General features: G+C 41.8%; 1 protein-coding gene across 1 annotated transcript in view; it reads right to left on the bottom strand.

Annotated features, from left to right (window-relative positions):
* Nucleotides 1-7907: 7907 nt before the first annotated feature.
* Nucleotides 7908-16054, bottom strand: part of SLC15A1 (solute carrier family 15 member 1) — a 42711-nt gene continuing 34564 nt past the window's right edge. The window contains exons 18-23 of the mRNA XM_081128470.1: nucleotides 15215-15264; nucleotides 11732-11839; nucleotides 11501-11609; nucleotides 10823-10966; nucleotides 9653-9760; nucleotides 7908-8695 (exon numbers count right to left, since the gene is read on the bottom strand). Coding sequence (XP_080984596.1) covers nucleotides 8510-8695; nucleotides 9653-9760; nucleotides 10823-10966; nucleotides 11501-11609; nucleotides 11732-11839; nucleotides 15215-15264 — 705 coding nt within the window. The 3' untranslated portion in view covers nucleotides 7908-8509. The remainder of the gene's footprint in view (nucleotides 8696-9652; nucleotides 9761-10822; nucleotides 10967-11500; nucleotides 11610-11731; nucleotides 11840-15214; nucleotides 15265-16054) is intronic.

Raw genomic sequence — 16054 nt, 5'->3', positions numbered from 1 at the left:
AAGCTTCATATGCACTGTAATCTGTATTAAATGCTACATCCAACTGATAATTTGATTTTTACCCACAGGAATGTCAACCTTCAGCCTACATGTGGGAAACACAAAGGTCAGCATCTACATCTAAAGGTTTCCTGGGCCCAGGGCTGGTGTGGCTGGCGCAGTGATTGGAGGAGTGGGGTGGGAAAGGGATGGTGGAGAAGAGGGGCTTGCCAGATACAGCAGAACTCCTGGAGGGAGTTCCAGCAAACCGAGGGATGTTTCAACCTGCTGGTAACTGGTTATCCTCCCAGGGCAGAGATGGGAGCCTAACTCAGCCATGTGGGAATCTCATCACGCTTTATTTTTCAGTGAAACAGGTCCAAGCCAGAGCATGTGTATATAATATACATAGTTCCTTGTGCAGAGGTTCTGATGTCAAAAGAAAGGCCCAGTGGCCTTGCTTGGCCTACCTTGCTTGAGAAAATGATCTAAAAGTTTCACATGTCTGTGCCAGGGTCCCAGACACCACTGACATCTCCTTAGGAGACCCCCCAATACAATTTTTCCCCCCAACTCAAAGTCAGCACTTTTGCTCAATTAAATTAACATTCTTATTTCCATAGATTCCTCCAGCAGATAGCATGCCAGTGTGGACAGAACAAGAGAGCAAAGGCCTGGGAGGAAGGGCAAGGGTGTGAGAGGGTTTTATAGTTTACGAAGATGTGACCACCAGCATCTCATTATGCTTGTTATTAACAACAGCACCATGGAAATCCAGGCCTTGCTTTGGAGAAGGTTATATCTAAACTTCATATTCTGAAAAATATATAGGAATGGAAATATGCCTGTATTTAGCCATATCACCATGCTTTTTATGGCTGTCATCACAGCATCGAGAGACTCATGATGCTTTAGAAAGTGCATTTTCCTCAGTAAAGATTCATCTGGGTTGATGTGAGGCAGGATTTCCAACTTAAGTTTCTTAAAGAGCTGCCTTCAATGACCCCCGCCCCGTTTCCATGCACTTACTATATCTAAAGTTGTCTTTCCAGAAAGGCACGTATTCTTAACCACAGTGTTCACATTATGTTTTTGCAGTTTTTATTTTGGTTTCACATATGATATTGAATGCTTGTTTTTGAACCGTGGTTTTATTAGAATCCCTGGGAACATTTAGGAAAAACCAGCATGCCCAGGCTGCAACCCCAGAGTTCTGATTCCAGTCACCTAGGGTGAGGCCCAGGCATTGGAATGAGAGCTCTTCAGATGATTCTAAGGAACAGGCAGCATTGAAAATCCCAGCTCTGATAGCTCCCCAACACGCATAAGACAAAACCCAAGGCCCCTAGCATGGCCCGCAAGGCCGTATATGATCAATCTGAGCCACCTCTCCCTCATTCTCTGCTCACTACACTCTGGACACAGGAGCCTCCTTGCTATTTTCAAACACACCAACCAAATTCCCATGTCAGGGCATTTGCCCTTGTTAGGACCCCTTCCAGAATGTTCTTCCCCTAGGCATTTGCCTGTCTTGCTCCCTTACTCCATCAGGTCTCTGCTCAAATGTCACCTCCTCGGAGATGCCCTCCTTGGCCACCCAATCTAAAATACCAGCCTTCACTGCTCTCTATCCCCTTACTCTGTATTTTTGCTTCATAGCTCTTATCAACACTTGACATATTATATATTTGTTAGTTCACCTGGCCTACACAAACACCTGGAAAACAGTAGAAGCTTAATGCATATTTTTGAATGAATAGAGTGGATAAGGAGAGATGTAAAATAATGCAAACTCTGGCATGTAGGAAGTGCTTGATAAATGTTTCTTTCCCAGCTCACGTAAAGCCAGTTCTCTCACATGCTGCCTTGTGACATACTGAGAAACAACGACCCCTGCTGGAATGTCCCAGAGAGAATAGAAATCCATTAATGCCAGTCCCAAGAAACTTCTAGATATGTATCACATTCGGTATCTGACGGGGCCTTCTGATGTGCATTCATGAAAAACTCCTAATAGGATATATTTCTGACATTTACAAAAGCCTTTGGTTGGCGCCACATTTTCCAAAGCATGTTCTCTTCTGCTATCTTGTGGCCAAGATGGGGAACTTCCAGACAAACAATGTACGATGAACTTGCTTGGTCAAAAGGACTACCCAGCTCCTTGGGTTCCCATTTTTTAGAAACACGAAACAACTGAGGTGATTGTCTCCTTTGGTGGCTTCTGCGGGGTGACAGCTAAGAGAAGTGCCTTTGGGCCACCTCTCCAGAGTCCAACCTCTCTGAACTTTGCCCTCCCATCCAGACACAGCCCCCACAATCAGCCAGTCACAGCTAGACCATGATGATAAATTCTTGCCAACTCCACAAGGACAGGCTTTATCTATTTTGTAACCCCGCTCCCTCCAAATATGAAACCACTTTTAGCACAAAGCAGGTAACTAAATAGTTGCTGAAGGAATGAGATAAGAATTGTTAGCATTTATAGAGCACTTACTATATGGCATGCACTGTAGGAAGCCCAAGCACTTTACATACATCGGTTCATAAATTAGGGTCACCAACTTATTCTGGTTTGCTCAGAACTGTCCCTGAACCCCCCTCAGCCCCTGACAAACGGGGACAGTTGGCCCCTGTATTAGTCATCTCCGGCTGCCATAACACTACACCACAGACTGGGGCAGCAGGGGGGTTGGTGAGGGGCACTTACACAACACAACACAACACAAATTAATATTCTCACAGTTCTGGAGGCTGGAAGTCCAAGATGCCATCAGGGTTGGTTTCTGGTGAGATCTCTCTTCCTCACTGTGGCAAGACGGGAGAAGACCTCCTTTCCTCTTCTTACCAGGGCACGGATTCCATCACGAGGACTCGCCCACGCACTCACTCCTGGACGCCTGCTGTAGGTCCCTAATACTTATTGGACACACATGGGCTGTGCCTTTTAGTAGCCGAGACACTCAGGCATACCTTGTTTTATTGGGCTTCGCTTTATTGTGCTTCACAGATGTTGCAGTTTTTACAAATTGAGGGCAAGACCCTCTGCCAGCAATAAGATTACCGCTCGCTTTATTGTGATGCTCGCTTTACGGTGGTGGCCTGGAAGGGAACCCGCAATGCCTCTGAGGCATGCCTGTACTAAGAATTCTTTCCAGGCTTGTAAACCAAACCAAGGACCCAAGTAAGACTAGTGACCTACTGAAGTTCAGTCTCGGTGAATGTTGGTCTTACCGAAGATGAAAATCCGAGCTGAACAGCAGGGGGCAGCAGAGAATGTCATCTCTGCCCAAAGGCACAGTTTAGGGAAGGAGGGGCTCTAGGCATCTTCTGCTGAAAAAGGCAAAGCTGGGAAAACCTGTCTAACAAGTTCTGTGACAGACCCCTCTCTCTTTCCTGTGATGATGGGGAACAGAGAGTGTTTTAGGAGCCATTTCCTCTGAAATGGAAACCTGAAGGAAACTCTGACTCAGTACTTAGGGTAGGACCGTGCCCAGGCACAACAGCCTGCCCTGGGAATCAATCCTCTGACTCCCACACAAGTGGAAAGCTCTTAGGGCCCCACACTGGCATCCAGAGCACTCAGCCTTAAGAAACGCAAGGCTCTTTGTTTCAGAGTCACCAGAATGGTGACCTAGCTGATCCAACCCCTGTTCCTTTCGAGTCTTTAAACACATTTATGGATTCTATAAGTCTCATTAGAACAAGCCAGATGTTACATCAAATAAAAACTCTGGCCATAGCCCGGCGGGGCGTGGCTCAGCGGTTGAGCTTCAACCTAGGATCCAGGCGATCTGGGTTCGATTCCCCGTCAGGGCACACGCCCGGGTTGTGGGCTTGATCAGTGACTCTCTCATCATTAATGTTTCTATCTCTCTCTCCCTCTCCTTTCCTCTCTCTGAAATCAATAAAGATATTTTTTTTTTTTAAAAAAAACACCACAACTCTGGTCACTCTAATTGCCAGTGGTTAATACAGGAAAGTGAGACTGAAAGCCATCCTGGTCACACTGCAGTGGATGGAGGTAGACTTGGGTCCCCACTGACACACCTCAGGGTCCTGGGAGGCCCAGGCTCTCTCTTCTCTTTATTGCCTTTGATCAGGTTGGAAAGGAGGCCCCTGACCCACAGGGTTCCCTCTGACATCGAACGATGGAGGTAACTGGAAGGAGAAATGTATTTTGTTTCTCTGGAGGCCTTTGGGGGGAGAGGGAATGGGGAGTTGGTATGAAATTTCAGTTTGGCAAGATGAAAAAAGTTCTGAAGCTGGAAGGTGGTAATGGTTGCCTAGCAATGTGGAGACTCTTAATGCTGCTGAGCTGTACACTAGAAAAATGACTAAATGGTGAATTTTGTTATGTATATTTCACCACAATTAAAAACACAACAAAATGGCCTGCCATTCTCGGCCATCCTGTGCGGTGACTCCCAGTCTCCCTTCTTTTCTGGCACTGCCGTGGGCCACTCCTCCTCCTACCCACCTCTGCCCCTCAGCCAGTTGCCCCTAGAGGAGAGGCACTGGCCTCTGCATGCAAGCTTCAGAGCGAGTCACCACGATCTTTAAGGAGCCAACACTGGGACTTCCACTGGCAGTGGGGATGTGCAGGACTCAGATCCATGGGGGAGAGGTCCCAGTGTTTCCAGGACATCACAAGGTCCTTACAGGAGGCCCTGGCTCCTTCTAAGGTGGTCAATGTGTTGAATCTTTTCTGTTTAATCCTTTGAGAGCAGGACTTACCAGCTTCTTCTCCCTACACATGGCCCCTCTTGCCCATCTAGGCCAGCCTTGGGGTGTCCACTCTGGATTTCAAATGGACCATGGCCTCTCCGAGGCCCTCCACTGTCCATTTGCTCTTGGCGCCTTTACATTACTTCCAACATCACGTTTGCATTTCACTATGTGAAAGGAGACAGTATAGTCTGGTGGTTAAGAGACAGGCCTTTCCGCCCTAGCTGGTTTTGCTCAGTGGTTAGAGCGTCGGCCTGTGGACTGAAGGGTCCCGGGTTCCATTACAGCCAAGGGCACGTACCTCAGTTGCAGGCTCAAACCCTGGCCCGGGTCATGTGCAATCAATCGAAGTGTCTCTCTCACATCTATGTTTCTCTCTCTCTCCCCCCCATCTCTCCCACTATTTCTAAAAATCAATGGAAAACATATCCTCAGGTGCTGATTAACAAAAAGAAAAAAAGAAAAACCACATTGGCATCAAAGGCAGGCTTGTGTAGTGGATGGCAGCCTGGACCCAGGAGCCAGACATGACCTTGGGCAGGTTACATGGTTTCTCTGTGCCTGTTTTCTCCTCTGTGAAATGGGAATAATAATAGCAATCTATATTATAGAGCTGTTACAAGGGTTACATGCTTGTAAACTTCCTGCAATAGAGTGTTTAACATGCAATCTACACACATTCAGGATCGGATAAGTATTAACTACTATTGTTTGTCATCAAGAAAATGAGGCTGCAAAAAAATCCCAGAATGCATGACAAAATCTATGGCTAAAATGGTCGCCCAAAATCAAATTGACCATACACTTAATAAAGTCACTTTATAAAGGCTAAGATAGATTGCAAAACAAATATTTTAGTACCCTAAAAGAACTAAAGAATATCCACAAAGTTAATAAAAAATTATAGAGAAATGTGGGATCAAAACAAGAATAGGTCAACGTGAAAAAAATCATATGAACATTATAGACACTTCTCACAATATTCTGGCTTTTTGGTATAAGCAATGAAGGCCTGCTATTTTCAATGAAAGCATTCCCATCCTCTCTAACCCTGTTGAATTGTACCTTAACAGTCAGCCAGTCTTTCAAGGGAACTATTTTTGTTATACACTGATCAGCCCAGAACTTAGAGAAAGGCATCAAGCACAAAAAAATGGGGGCCGAGGAAAGGACAGAAGACCATAAGTTATTGATCTGGCCTCATGTGTCTCCTCCACCACCCCTACCCTGTGACATTTACCACCATCTAATGTCTCACATCTAGAATATCCATGCTGGCACCCATCAGTCTTGATTATGTGTGGAAGAAGTGGTCAAATAATAGCTAGAGGGAAGATTACACTGAAAACTCAACCCGGATGAGCCAAGTGCCCCAGTTCCCCTCCGTGTCTTCATTGTATTGTTTAAAGGCCAATGAAGATGATGTAGGAGTCATTTCCATCCCTATGCAAAGTGGTCTGCAGCGTTAACATCAGAGTCCATGGGGGAGGGGGGGCGCTTCATTTTTAAATATTTGGAAGCCCATCGTGTGTCAGACACCATTAAACAAAGGATTTTTAAGACCTCAGTTTGTCTAGTGTTCTCTTTGTTTCATAGAAGAAAATGAGATCTAAAAGGTCCAGAGGTACCCAAAGTTACCCTGAGGCTGTAAGAGGATTTAGAACTAGAATATCTTTTGCGGATTTAAGATTAGTTCTCTTTTCATTATTGACAAGAGAAGTAATGAAAACTGAGTGCTCATCACTATAACTATTGGTTTCCTCCATCAAAGGCATAAAATAGATGTTAGAGGATAGAAATGATCGAAGGCAAAATTAGCCGTCCCGTATAGCTAGTCTTTCACACTAGACTTCATTAATTAGGCTCATTCAAATCATTATTGAGCCCTGGCCAGTGTGACTCCATTGGTTGGGTGTTGTCCCATGTAGCAGGAGGTTGCTGGTTCAATTCCTCGTCAAGGGCACATGCCTGGGTTGTGGGCTTGATCTCCTGTAGGGGGCCTGCAGGAGGCAGCCAGTCAATGTGCTTTCACATTGATGTCTCTCTCTCCCCCCCTCTCTCTAGAAAAAAAAAAAATCATTACTGAATTTTCAGTTCTTCCCCTCTTCCATCTCACTCCTCAGTGCCCAAGAGGTTCAAAACATTTGTTTAACATGTAGAGGCCCACTGTCCTGGAGAATGAACACAGGACAGAGTGCATGCAGAAAGCTTCCAGCCTAGGGACAGCTAGATAGTTACAGTACACTGAGGGTGTGGGGTGGCAAAGATCTTGAAGGAGACACAGCCTAATGCAGGGGAATGGGGACAGGGAAACTCTGGGGGGAAGTGGCCTGAATCCTGAAAATGAAGAGGCCTGAGCCAGGGGGAGGGGTTGGGTGAGCAGTAGGTAGGGAGTAAGTGCCTCAGGACCTGATTTTTCTTTAGCCTTTGACCTGGAAGTGAGAACCTGATGCATTCCAGGAACTAGAAGAAACTCAATGTTGGTTAGATGGGAGTGAGCAGAGAGAAGGGAGATGTGTCCAGAGAAAAAGGAGCCTTGTGGGCCCGTTAAGGAATGAGCACTTGATCCTAAGGGTAGAGAAGGTCTTTAGCAAGGTGTGATCAGCACATGTGCATTTCTCTCTGGATTTTGAGTCCCCCCTTCCCCATCAGCTTCATTCTGTCCCCACAGTGCAATGACAATCTTGTGTATGGAGCACCTTAGAGATCTAACACGGGCCCTTCCCGCTAACCCAGGAACCAGTTCCAACGTTCAGAGCTGTGCACAAGTTTGTCTAAGAACAATGGCTTGTTTTTATAAGAGTACTAATGTAGACTTGTTTGGGTCTGAAACCCAGAAATGGTTAAATGATAAGTATCTATAGAATGAATTAGGATTCAGTGTTTATAATGTTTTGGAAGAATTTTTATTCAAGCAGAAAAATGCTTGAGTACTGAGAAAATCACTTTGAGATGGTACATAAACATGCACATAGAAAGATCACAGTAATAAAGGTATAAATATATCTCCCTGGGGAGAATGAAACCAGGAAGAAACAAACTCCATATCTCATGTTCCTGGAATTTATTAATGTGGGCATTCTTTCTGTTCATGCTTTTATCAACTTCTGATTAAATTTTAATGTGTGCGCAGCTTTGATAATCAGGAAATGTGTTAAGAATTTCTTACCCTACCCAAAGAAACACAAACTCTTATTCTTAAGAACGGAAATTTATTTCATACCATTGAGAAAAAAATCATTATTGGCTTTTACCTGAGTGGTTTTCTGAGTTACACATACATTAAAAAGAAGCAGGGACTGGAAAAACAAAACAAAACAACACAACACAACACAACAAAAAGTAAAGGTATCAGTTCATATTAGCTTATTATATACCATCCTTAAGCCTATAAATTCACTTTCACATTGTCTCTGGCCTCATTTCACATTGTTTTCATGCAGTGTTAGAACGCAAACAACATGGAACTTTGTCACCCTTTCAAAAAATTAAGTTAGTCCAAAATAACTTCATTTGTGTGATAGGAAAAGAGTTGAATGCAGGGCATGTTCTCAGTGTTGTAAAAGAGTGTTTGCACACACATGGGTACCTTAAATAAGACTTCTCTTAATAAAAATTAAAAAAAAAGACTTCATCCAGAGTCTTAGGCTCACTGATGGCTGCTTAGAAAATTGCTTTCCTGGTTTGGTTCACAACGCTGAGGTCTTCCCCATCTGGGGCCATTCAACAGTGTCCTGCCACCTGGAGACAGAAGTCAGGGCCTGCTCTGGGCCCAACCCATCCTCCACTGGCTTCCTGATGTTCACATTTGTGTCTGCAAGACGGGGTCCGTTGTGTAAGATAGGTTTTCTGGCTGCTTCTTTTTCTCATCCTGATCAAACTGAGCTTCAATCTCTGCTGGATTGACGTACGTGTAGAATCGAGCCATGATAGCAAAGACTATGCAGACAACCAGGAGCAACGAAGCAAACAGAACATACTCGGCCCACTTGGAAGGAATTGGAGTTGGAGCAGGAAAAAAAACAAAAACAATACTGGTTATAGTAGTGTAATATAGCATGTGTTTATTTTCTTGCTATGCCTAGATAGAAGGTACTCTGAAATTAAATTGTTAGGGAAAATCGGTAGGCTTCTGCTATAGATACAGTATGGTCAGTTATTGCCCGAGATACAGAAGGGCCAGCTTTTCCTGAATGCTCAGGCATCAAGATAACATTTTTCTTACAGCCCTGGAATGCAGAAACACAAGACTTTGGGAAGATGAGAGAACATTTCTGAAAAACCCAAGTCTTAAGGCACATAGCTGGCCCCTGGAAGGATGGAGACCAAGAGAACACCAGGCAGTACTCTTGAAAGAAAAAGAATATGCCGAACTGTGTGCAGTGGAGAGCCCCAGGGTATCCTTTGGCAGTACCCCGAGGTCACCAGCACGCAGCTTTGGCGCACGCTCTGACAGGGCCCAGTAGGAGAAGTAATGAGACTGATGTGGTCGGGTAAAGGGCGACTCCCTTATGAGGTGGACATGCTGATGTGCTGAAGGAGAGAGTTTCAGTATCATAGAAAGCCCTTACTTCATTTTAGCTGGAAAAATTACAACCACCTTTAGAATGGCTTTAACCTTAGGCATGATGACAGTTTCTGGATAATACGCCTGGTTTGGGGACATTACATTGCATTCACTGAAGCCAGGAAAGACCTTTTCTTTGATAGTAAATGACATCAGGGCGTATGTATGTTAATTCAATCTGGTTATTTTGGTTGTCAATTTCCAACTGTGTAACAGTGGAAACAAGAAGACCATTTGGTACCTGCCCTATCTGGCTAGTCTAGCAGTTTTATTCAGCTGTGAGCTGAGATGACCATGTAGATGTAGGTGGCTAGGGAGGGTCATCGTGATGACCAAGGATAGACAGGACAAAGGTACATCTCCTTCTCCACCCTGTACCTGTTCATCGAACTGGCCTGCTCCTGCTACGATGAGCACAATGATGTTACCAACGGCCACTGTCAACAGCCATCCTGCTTGCAGCACCGACTTCATGTTGGAAGGAGCCTGAGGAAGCAACGCAGAGAATGCCAACCTGGATCTCAACCTCAGCAGGAGAACACAACCAGATTCATTTAATTAGGCAGTCACCCTAAAAATGCACAGGCTGGTTTGAATGTTAAAGGTATCATTGCTTGGGGAGCAAGATGCCCCAAATCCTCAAGTTGCATGAACATACAAGGAACCCTTGTTTTTCACTCTCCACATACTTGCAAAATTGCCGTCCTAGTTAAACAGACAAATCTGCAGATGAACTGATCCTATTTCTACAGAAGAGCTTCCAAGCAAAGCCATCCTGGAAGACACCTTCCCCCGACATGGAGGCTGCTCCTTGGGCTGTGAGCTTGCTCTCCTGTGACTTCCCTGCCACGTCACCAAAACCTCTCTTCAAACTCTTGTCACCTGTGTTATCTTTGTTACACTGTGAGGTCACCACAGAAAGGGACCATCTAGCTCATATTTACAACCCTTACTGTAAAACTTGAAGGTACTAGATATGATGGGGATACAATGACTATAACTGTAGCTTTGGTAAAATCATTCAGAAATTAAACTCTAAGTCAGGTATTGGCGAAATTTGCCTCATTAATGTAACAGTATTTTTTTAATGTTTAAAAGCTAGGCCTTAATCAGTGCGCTTGCTAGGAGCTGCAGAGAGACCTCCACGGAACCTTAAAGGTAATGAGGACACAGGCCTGGGAGTGAGCACTGTTATGAATGGCCCATGCCGTTTGGTTGTTTCAGAAAGCAGGGCCCCCTGACTATCATGACCCTGGTAAACGTTGTTAATATAGTTTTCCCTGCTTAGGACAATAAAGCTCTGTGTACTACTGTGGGAATATAGACACATATGACATACTCACTCACGAAGCTAAACAGTCATATTCTTACTTAGTAAAGACAACATGTGGTGACCTCAAAAACCTTGTTTGGTAGAATATGCCATAATGCTTTCTAGAGTTATTTTAAATTATAAATGTATGGCTAACACGGATTTAAAAGAAGTCCAAGCAGCATTTTGAAGGCAGGGATATAGAGGAAGGGTGGTAAAAACAATGAACAAGAAACCTGAGAATATGAGAACTCCAATCCTGTGACCGAGAAAACCACCTCGCCGCAGGTCATGAGGAAATACTGTGGGATTTGCAGGGCCATGTTAACTGTGTTGGGTGGAATATCTTCAGATGTTTCCAGTGTAGGGCAGCCATCACCCTAAACCAATAAGGCAAAAGTGAGAAAAAGAAATGAAAATCAAGTTGGCTTCTAAAGTAAAAATTGCTCAAACTGGCAAATTGAGTTTTGACTTCTAGGGTGATGTCATATGGTTTATCAAGCAAGTATACATTTTCAATGTAAATACGCAACATTGCATTTGATACTTGTGATGAGATGGCCACGGTGGGATTTGAAAATATGTTCACTGGTATTTTCCTCTGAAATGAGAGAGTGGATTGGGAGTCAGATTTGTTTAACACATCGCCATCTCTGTGAACTAAAGGCATCAGATACTGGTCAATGTGAGATTTTAGTGAGAGTAAGTCAGTCTGCTGAATTTTATTCTAACAGTGAACTTAAGTCAATGATAAGTTAAAGACTTGGTGGTGAGCTTGATTAATTCTAAGCCCATTTAAAATACAGATCCTAATATTACTCTGGTTAAATCATGGTTATGTCCTAAGTATTTGCGAGGACTCAGATGAAGACAGCGTGAGCAGCACTTCTGACTCGACGGACTGGGTTGCTAACCTTCTGGAAGACGACATAGGTATATGCACTACCAAACCCAAGGTTGGATGATGCAAAAGTTTTATTGCAGTGTTCTGGAATCTCTCCTGAGATTAGTGTGATGTTTTTCCTATGGAAAGAAAGAATAATATAGGTTAACATTTTCAGTTTTAGAAGTTTCAATGTATTGTTTAAAGAATAAGACTTGGAATCCGTGAACATTGGAACAAAGTGTTCAGTATAGATACTTACACGCCAGAAGGAAAAAACTGGTATTCGCTGGCATTGTAACTGGTAACAATGTCATACGTTGTGCCATCCACTGTGACGTTGAGGCTCCCACCAAAAGCATTTACAAATCTGAAAAAGAAAAACACAGACAACAGCATGGTGATTACCAGAGAGAAAGGTGGGACGAAGGGAGGTAGAAGAGGGTGAAGGGGGGATAAATGGTGATGGAGGGAGACTGGACTTGGGTTGGTGAACACACAATACAACATATGGATGATATGTTATAGAATTGTACACCTGAAACCTGTATAATTTTATTAATCAATATCACCCCCAATAAATTCAATAAATATATTTTAAAAAAATATATCTTTATTGATTTCACAGAGAGGCAGGGAGAGGGAGAGAGTGGAAACATCAATGATGAGAGAGTTGTCACTGATCGGCTGCCTCCTGCACGCCCCTGACTGGGGATCGAGCCTGCAAACCAGGCATGTGCCCTGACCGGGAATTGAACTGTGATCTCCTGGATCCTAGGTCAATGCTCAACCGCTGAGCCACGCCTGGCCAGGCCAATAAATAAATTTTTTAAAATGTATGAGAGCCCTGCTGGTGTGGCTCAGTGGTTGAGTGTCAACCCATGAACCAACAGGTCACCAGTTCAATTCCCAGTCAGGGCACATACCTGGGCTCGATCCCCAGTAGGGGGCATGCAGGAGGCAGCCAATAGATGTTTCTCTCTCATTAATGTTTTTCTCTATCCCTCCCCTGTCCTCTCTCTCTAAAATCAATAAAAACATATTTTAAAAATATGGATGAGGAAAATCAGTATCAAATTCTCAACCACTTTTCAACTGAAGTATTGCCACCTTATTTAAAAGACTATTTAGGGTAGTCTACTAAAGCGTTCCAACTTACTGATGCCACATAATTAAAAGGATACCATTTTGCTTAAAATTCTGTGCTCTTTGTTTAATTCATATATTACTCAGAAATCTGACTTCCTGAAATTCTTGAAGTTGTTCTATTTATCAGTTAGTTTCTGACTAGTTTTTCAGAGCTTCCCCCTTTTTTATGGGTTGTCTCCTAAATATTACTGAAATAATAACACCTTGGATCTATTCAGGATCTGATATTGCAGTTAAAAGAAAAAAGTTTCTGGTTTATCTTTTACCACACATGTGGGTTGGTGGGGTAAAGTGTTACTGATATCTTGGGTCCTTCTTTTCCAAGATCTCAATAATGACAATTTAAAAAAAAAAAAAATGAACGAAGCTTTAACAGCCCTGGAACAATAAAGAATACCACAATTTAAACTGTCCAAAGTTTCCAAAGATAGGAGGCATTTCTGGAGAAATCAAAACAATGGATTCTGAGGCACAAAGAAAATCCCAGTGGCATTTCGGGCTCAGAATCCAATACAAAGATCAGGAAAGGGCCAGGTGAGCACGATCAGGATTTCCTTCCCAGTCTGCTAGGGCAGCCGTGGTATGTGGGCCAGTGGAACAATGCAGAAGACACAAAAGGTGTTATGAACTGAATTGTGTTCCCCGCATCCCAAATTCCTATGTTGAAATCCTAACCCTCAGTAGTTCAGGATGTGACCATATTTGGAGATAGGGTCTTTAAAGAGGTAAAATGTCATTAGAGTGGGGCCTTAATCCATTTGGTATTATCAGTTAAAAAATACATTATAGCCATTCAATAGGTGTGTCATGAACTCACTGTGGTTTAAATTTGTATTTCCTTAATGGCCAATGATGTTGAACATCTTTTCATGTGTTTCTTTGCCATTTGTATATCTTCTTTGGTGAGATGTCTGTTAAAACCTTTTGTTCTGTTTTTTAACTGGGTTATTTTCTTATCATTGAGTTTTCAGAGTAATTTATATATTCTGGATACAAATTCTTCGTCAGATACGTGATTTGTAAATATTTTCTACCAGTATGTAGCTTATCCTTTCATTCTCTTAACAGTGAGATTTATAGAACAAATGTTTTTAGTTTGGATGAAATCTAATTTATCAATATTTTCACATATATTAAATTTTTCATTATGTATATAATATATAGTATAGGTAACAGAATATTAATCAGCCATAAAAAGAAAGAAATCCTGCCATTGTGACAGCATGGATGAACCTGGAGGGCACTATGCTAAGTGAAATAAGCCAGTCAGAGAAAGACAAATGATAAAAGGTATTATTTATATATAGAATCTAAAAAACACACACAAAATTGAACTCATAGAACAGAGAGTAGAATAGAGGTTGCCATGGACTAGGGGTGGGAAATAGGGAGATGTTGATTAAAGGGTATAAACTTTTAGTTCTAAGGTGAGTAAGTTCTGAGGATCTAATGTACGACATGGTGACTAAAGGTAACAATACTGTAAAGCACCCTTGAAATTTGCTAAGAGATTAGATCTTAAGCATTCTTACCACAAAAAAAAAGGAACCACAGCTGCACTTTGAAATGATGGATGTGTTAACTTAAATGTGGTAAATACTTCACAATGTATACATATATTAAATCATGATATTGTACACTTTAAATATATACAATTTTGTCAGTTGTAACTCAATAAAACTGGAAAAAATAAAAAATAATGCTATGATTTTGATAAGAATTGTACAAAACCATGGATCAGTTTGGGAAGAACTGACATCTTTACAATGTTAATTCTTCTAATCAATGAACCTAGCATATCTCTCCATCTATTTAGGTCTTCATTGATTTCTTTCATAAGCCTTTTATAGTCTGAACTCTCAAATCCTGTATATGTTTCCTTAGACTTATAACTAGCATTTCATCTTTGTTTTGGAGCTATTGTAAATGTTATTTAAAGTTTCAGTTTCCAATTGTTCATTGCTGGTGTGCAGAAATATGTTTGTTTTGTGTTTGGCCTTGTATCTTGGACTCATTCTAAACTCACTTATAGATTCCATGAATTTTTTTTTGTAGAGTTCTTGGGATGTCCTATGCAGATGATTACACCATCTATGCATAGCAAGTTTTATTTCTTCCTTTTCAATCTAGGTACTTTAACTTCTTTTTCTTGTCTTACTGCATTAGCCTCTGGGAGGATGTTGAATATGACTAAAGAGAAGAGATGATCTTACATTGTTTCTGATCTTATGGGGAAAGCATTTCGACTTTCACCGTTAAGTATAATGGTAGCTTGGGAACTTTTTTTTTAAGATGTTCTTTTTCTGAGTAAGGAAGTTCCCATCAATTACTAGTTTGCTGAGAGTTTTTCTCATAAATGGATACTGAATTTTAGCAAATGCCTTTTTTGTATCAATTGATATGATTTTATGGATTTTCCTCTTTAGTTTATTAAGATAGTGAATTATATTGGTTAATATTTTTAAAATATTGAACCAGCCTTACCTTTTTGGGATAAACCCATACTCTCATTTTATATCCTTGTTACAGGGACTTTACAATGGGTATGCATAAGAAGCTGATTTAACTTAATTTTTAACTTAATTTTTACACATACCTCATTCCATTTTGCCCTTTTTTTGGCTTCTGGTTAAGGCCATCCTTTACCTGAGGAAGAAAACATTTTAAAATCTAGCCCATCAGAATACATTTAGATGACCATTTCAGCCTCTGAGGAGCAGAATGATGTTAACATTTATCCTGGGAGGTAAAGGCATGATGATTACATTTTCAGGGCTCCATCCTTCAGCCCTGGTTTTCCTTGATCTTAACATGAGCCTCTACAATTTTCAATGCTTGCTTTCCAGTGGTTCCACAGAACACTGTTCTCCAAGAATTTAGAACAAGCCATTCAACAACTCCCCAATCAAATACACAACCCAGAAGTCATAATTCTATGTTGCAGTTCTATAGAAGCTCACTTAAATTCACCTTGCAGAATACCCACACCTCCTTTATTTAGTTTAACTGCACATTCACAGCTTCTCTATATGCTAAATGGCACATCTAGATCCTATATTTTGTCATGAAATATTTTATATGTGTTTTTGTTGCTTTTACTTGCTATATTCGCTATACTCTTTATAGAAACTGTGCCAATTTCCCAATTACTCAGGGCAAAATTTTAAAATTAATGTAATTAAAGATATATTTTAAACGTTATCTCAAAAAGTCACTGAGAGTGCACATATGTACTCTGTGTGACTTGTGTATATACACACACACACACATCATGCTCAAAAGTTCTTTTTTTCTTAATTCTCACCCCAGGACATGTTTCTATTCATGAGAGAGAGAGAGAGAGAGGGAGGAATATCTATATGAAAGGGAAACATTCATCAGCTGCCTTCTATATGAGCCTTGACCGGCGATCAAACCCACAACCTGGGTATGTGCC

Source organism: Miniopterus schreibersii (genome assembly GCF_964146895.1).
Source record: "Miniopterus schreibersii genome assembly, chromosome: 2".
Taxonomy (NCBI): domain Eukaryota; kingdom Metazoa; phylum Chordata; class Mammalia; order Chiroptera; family Miniopteridae; genus Miniopterus; species Miniopterus schreibersii.
Note: the sequence above shows the minus strand (reverse complement) of the source record. Positions and strands in the feature narration are given on the sequence as shown.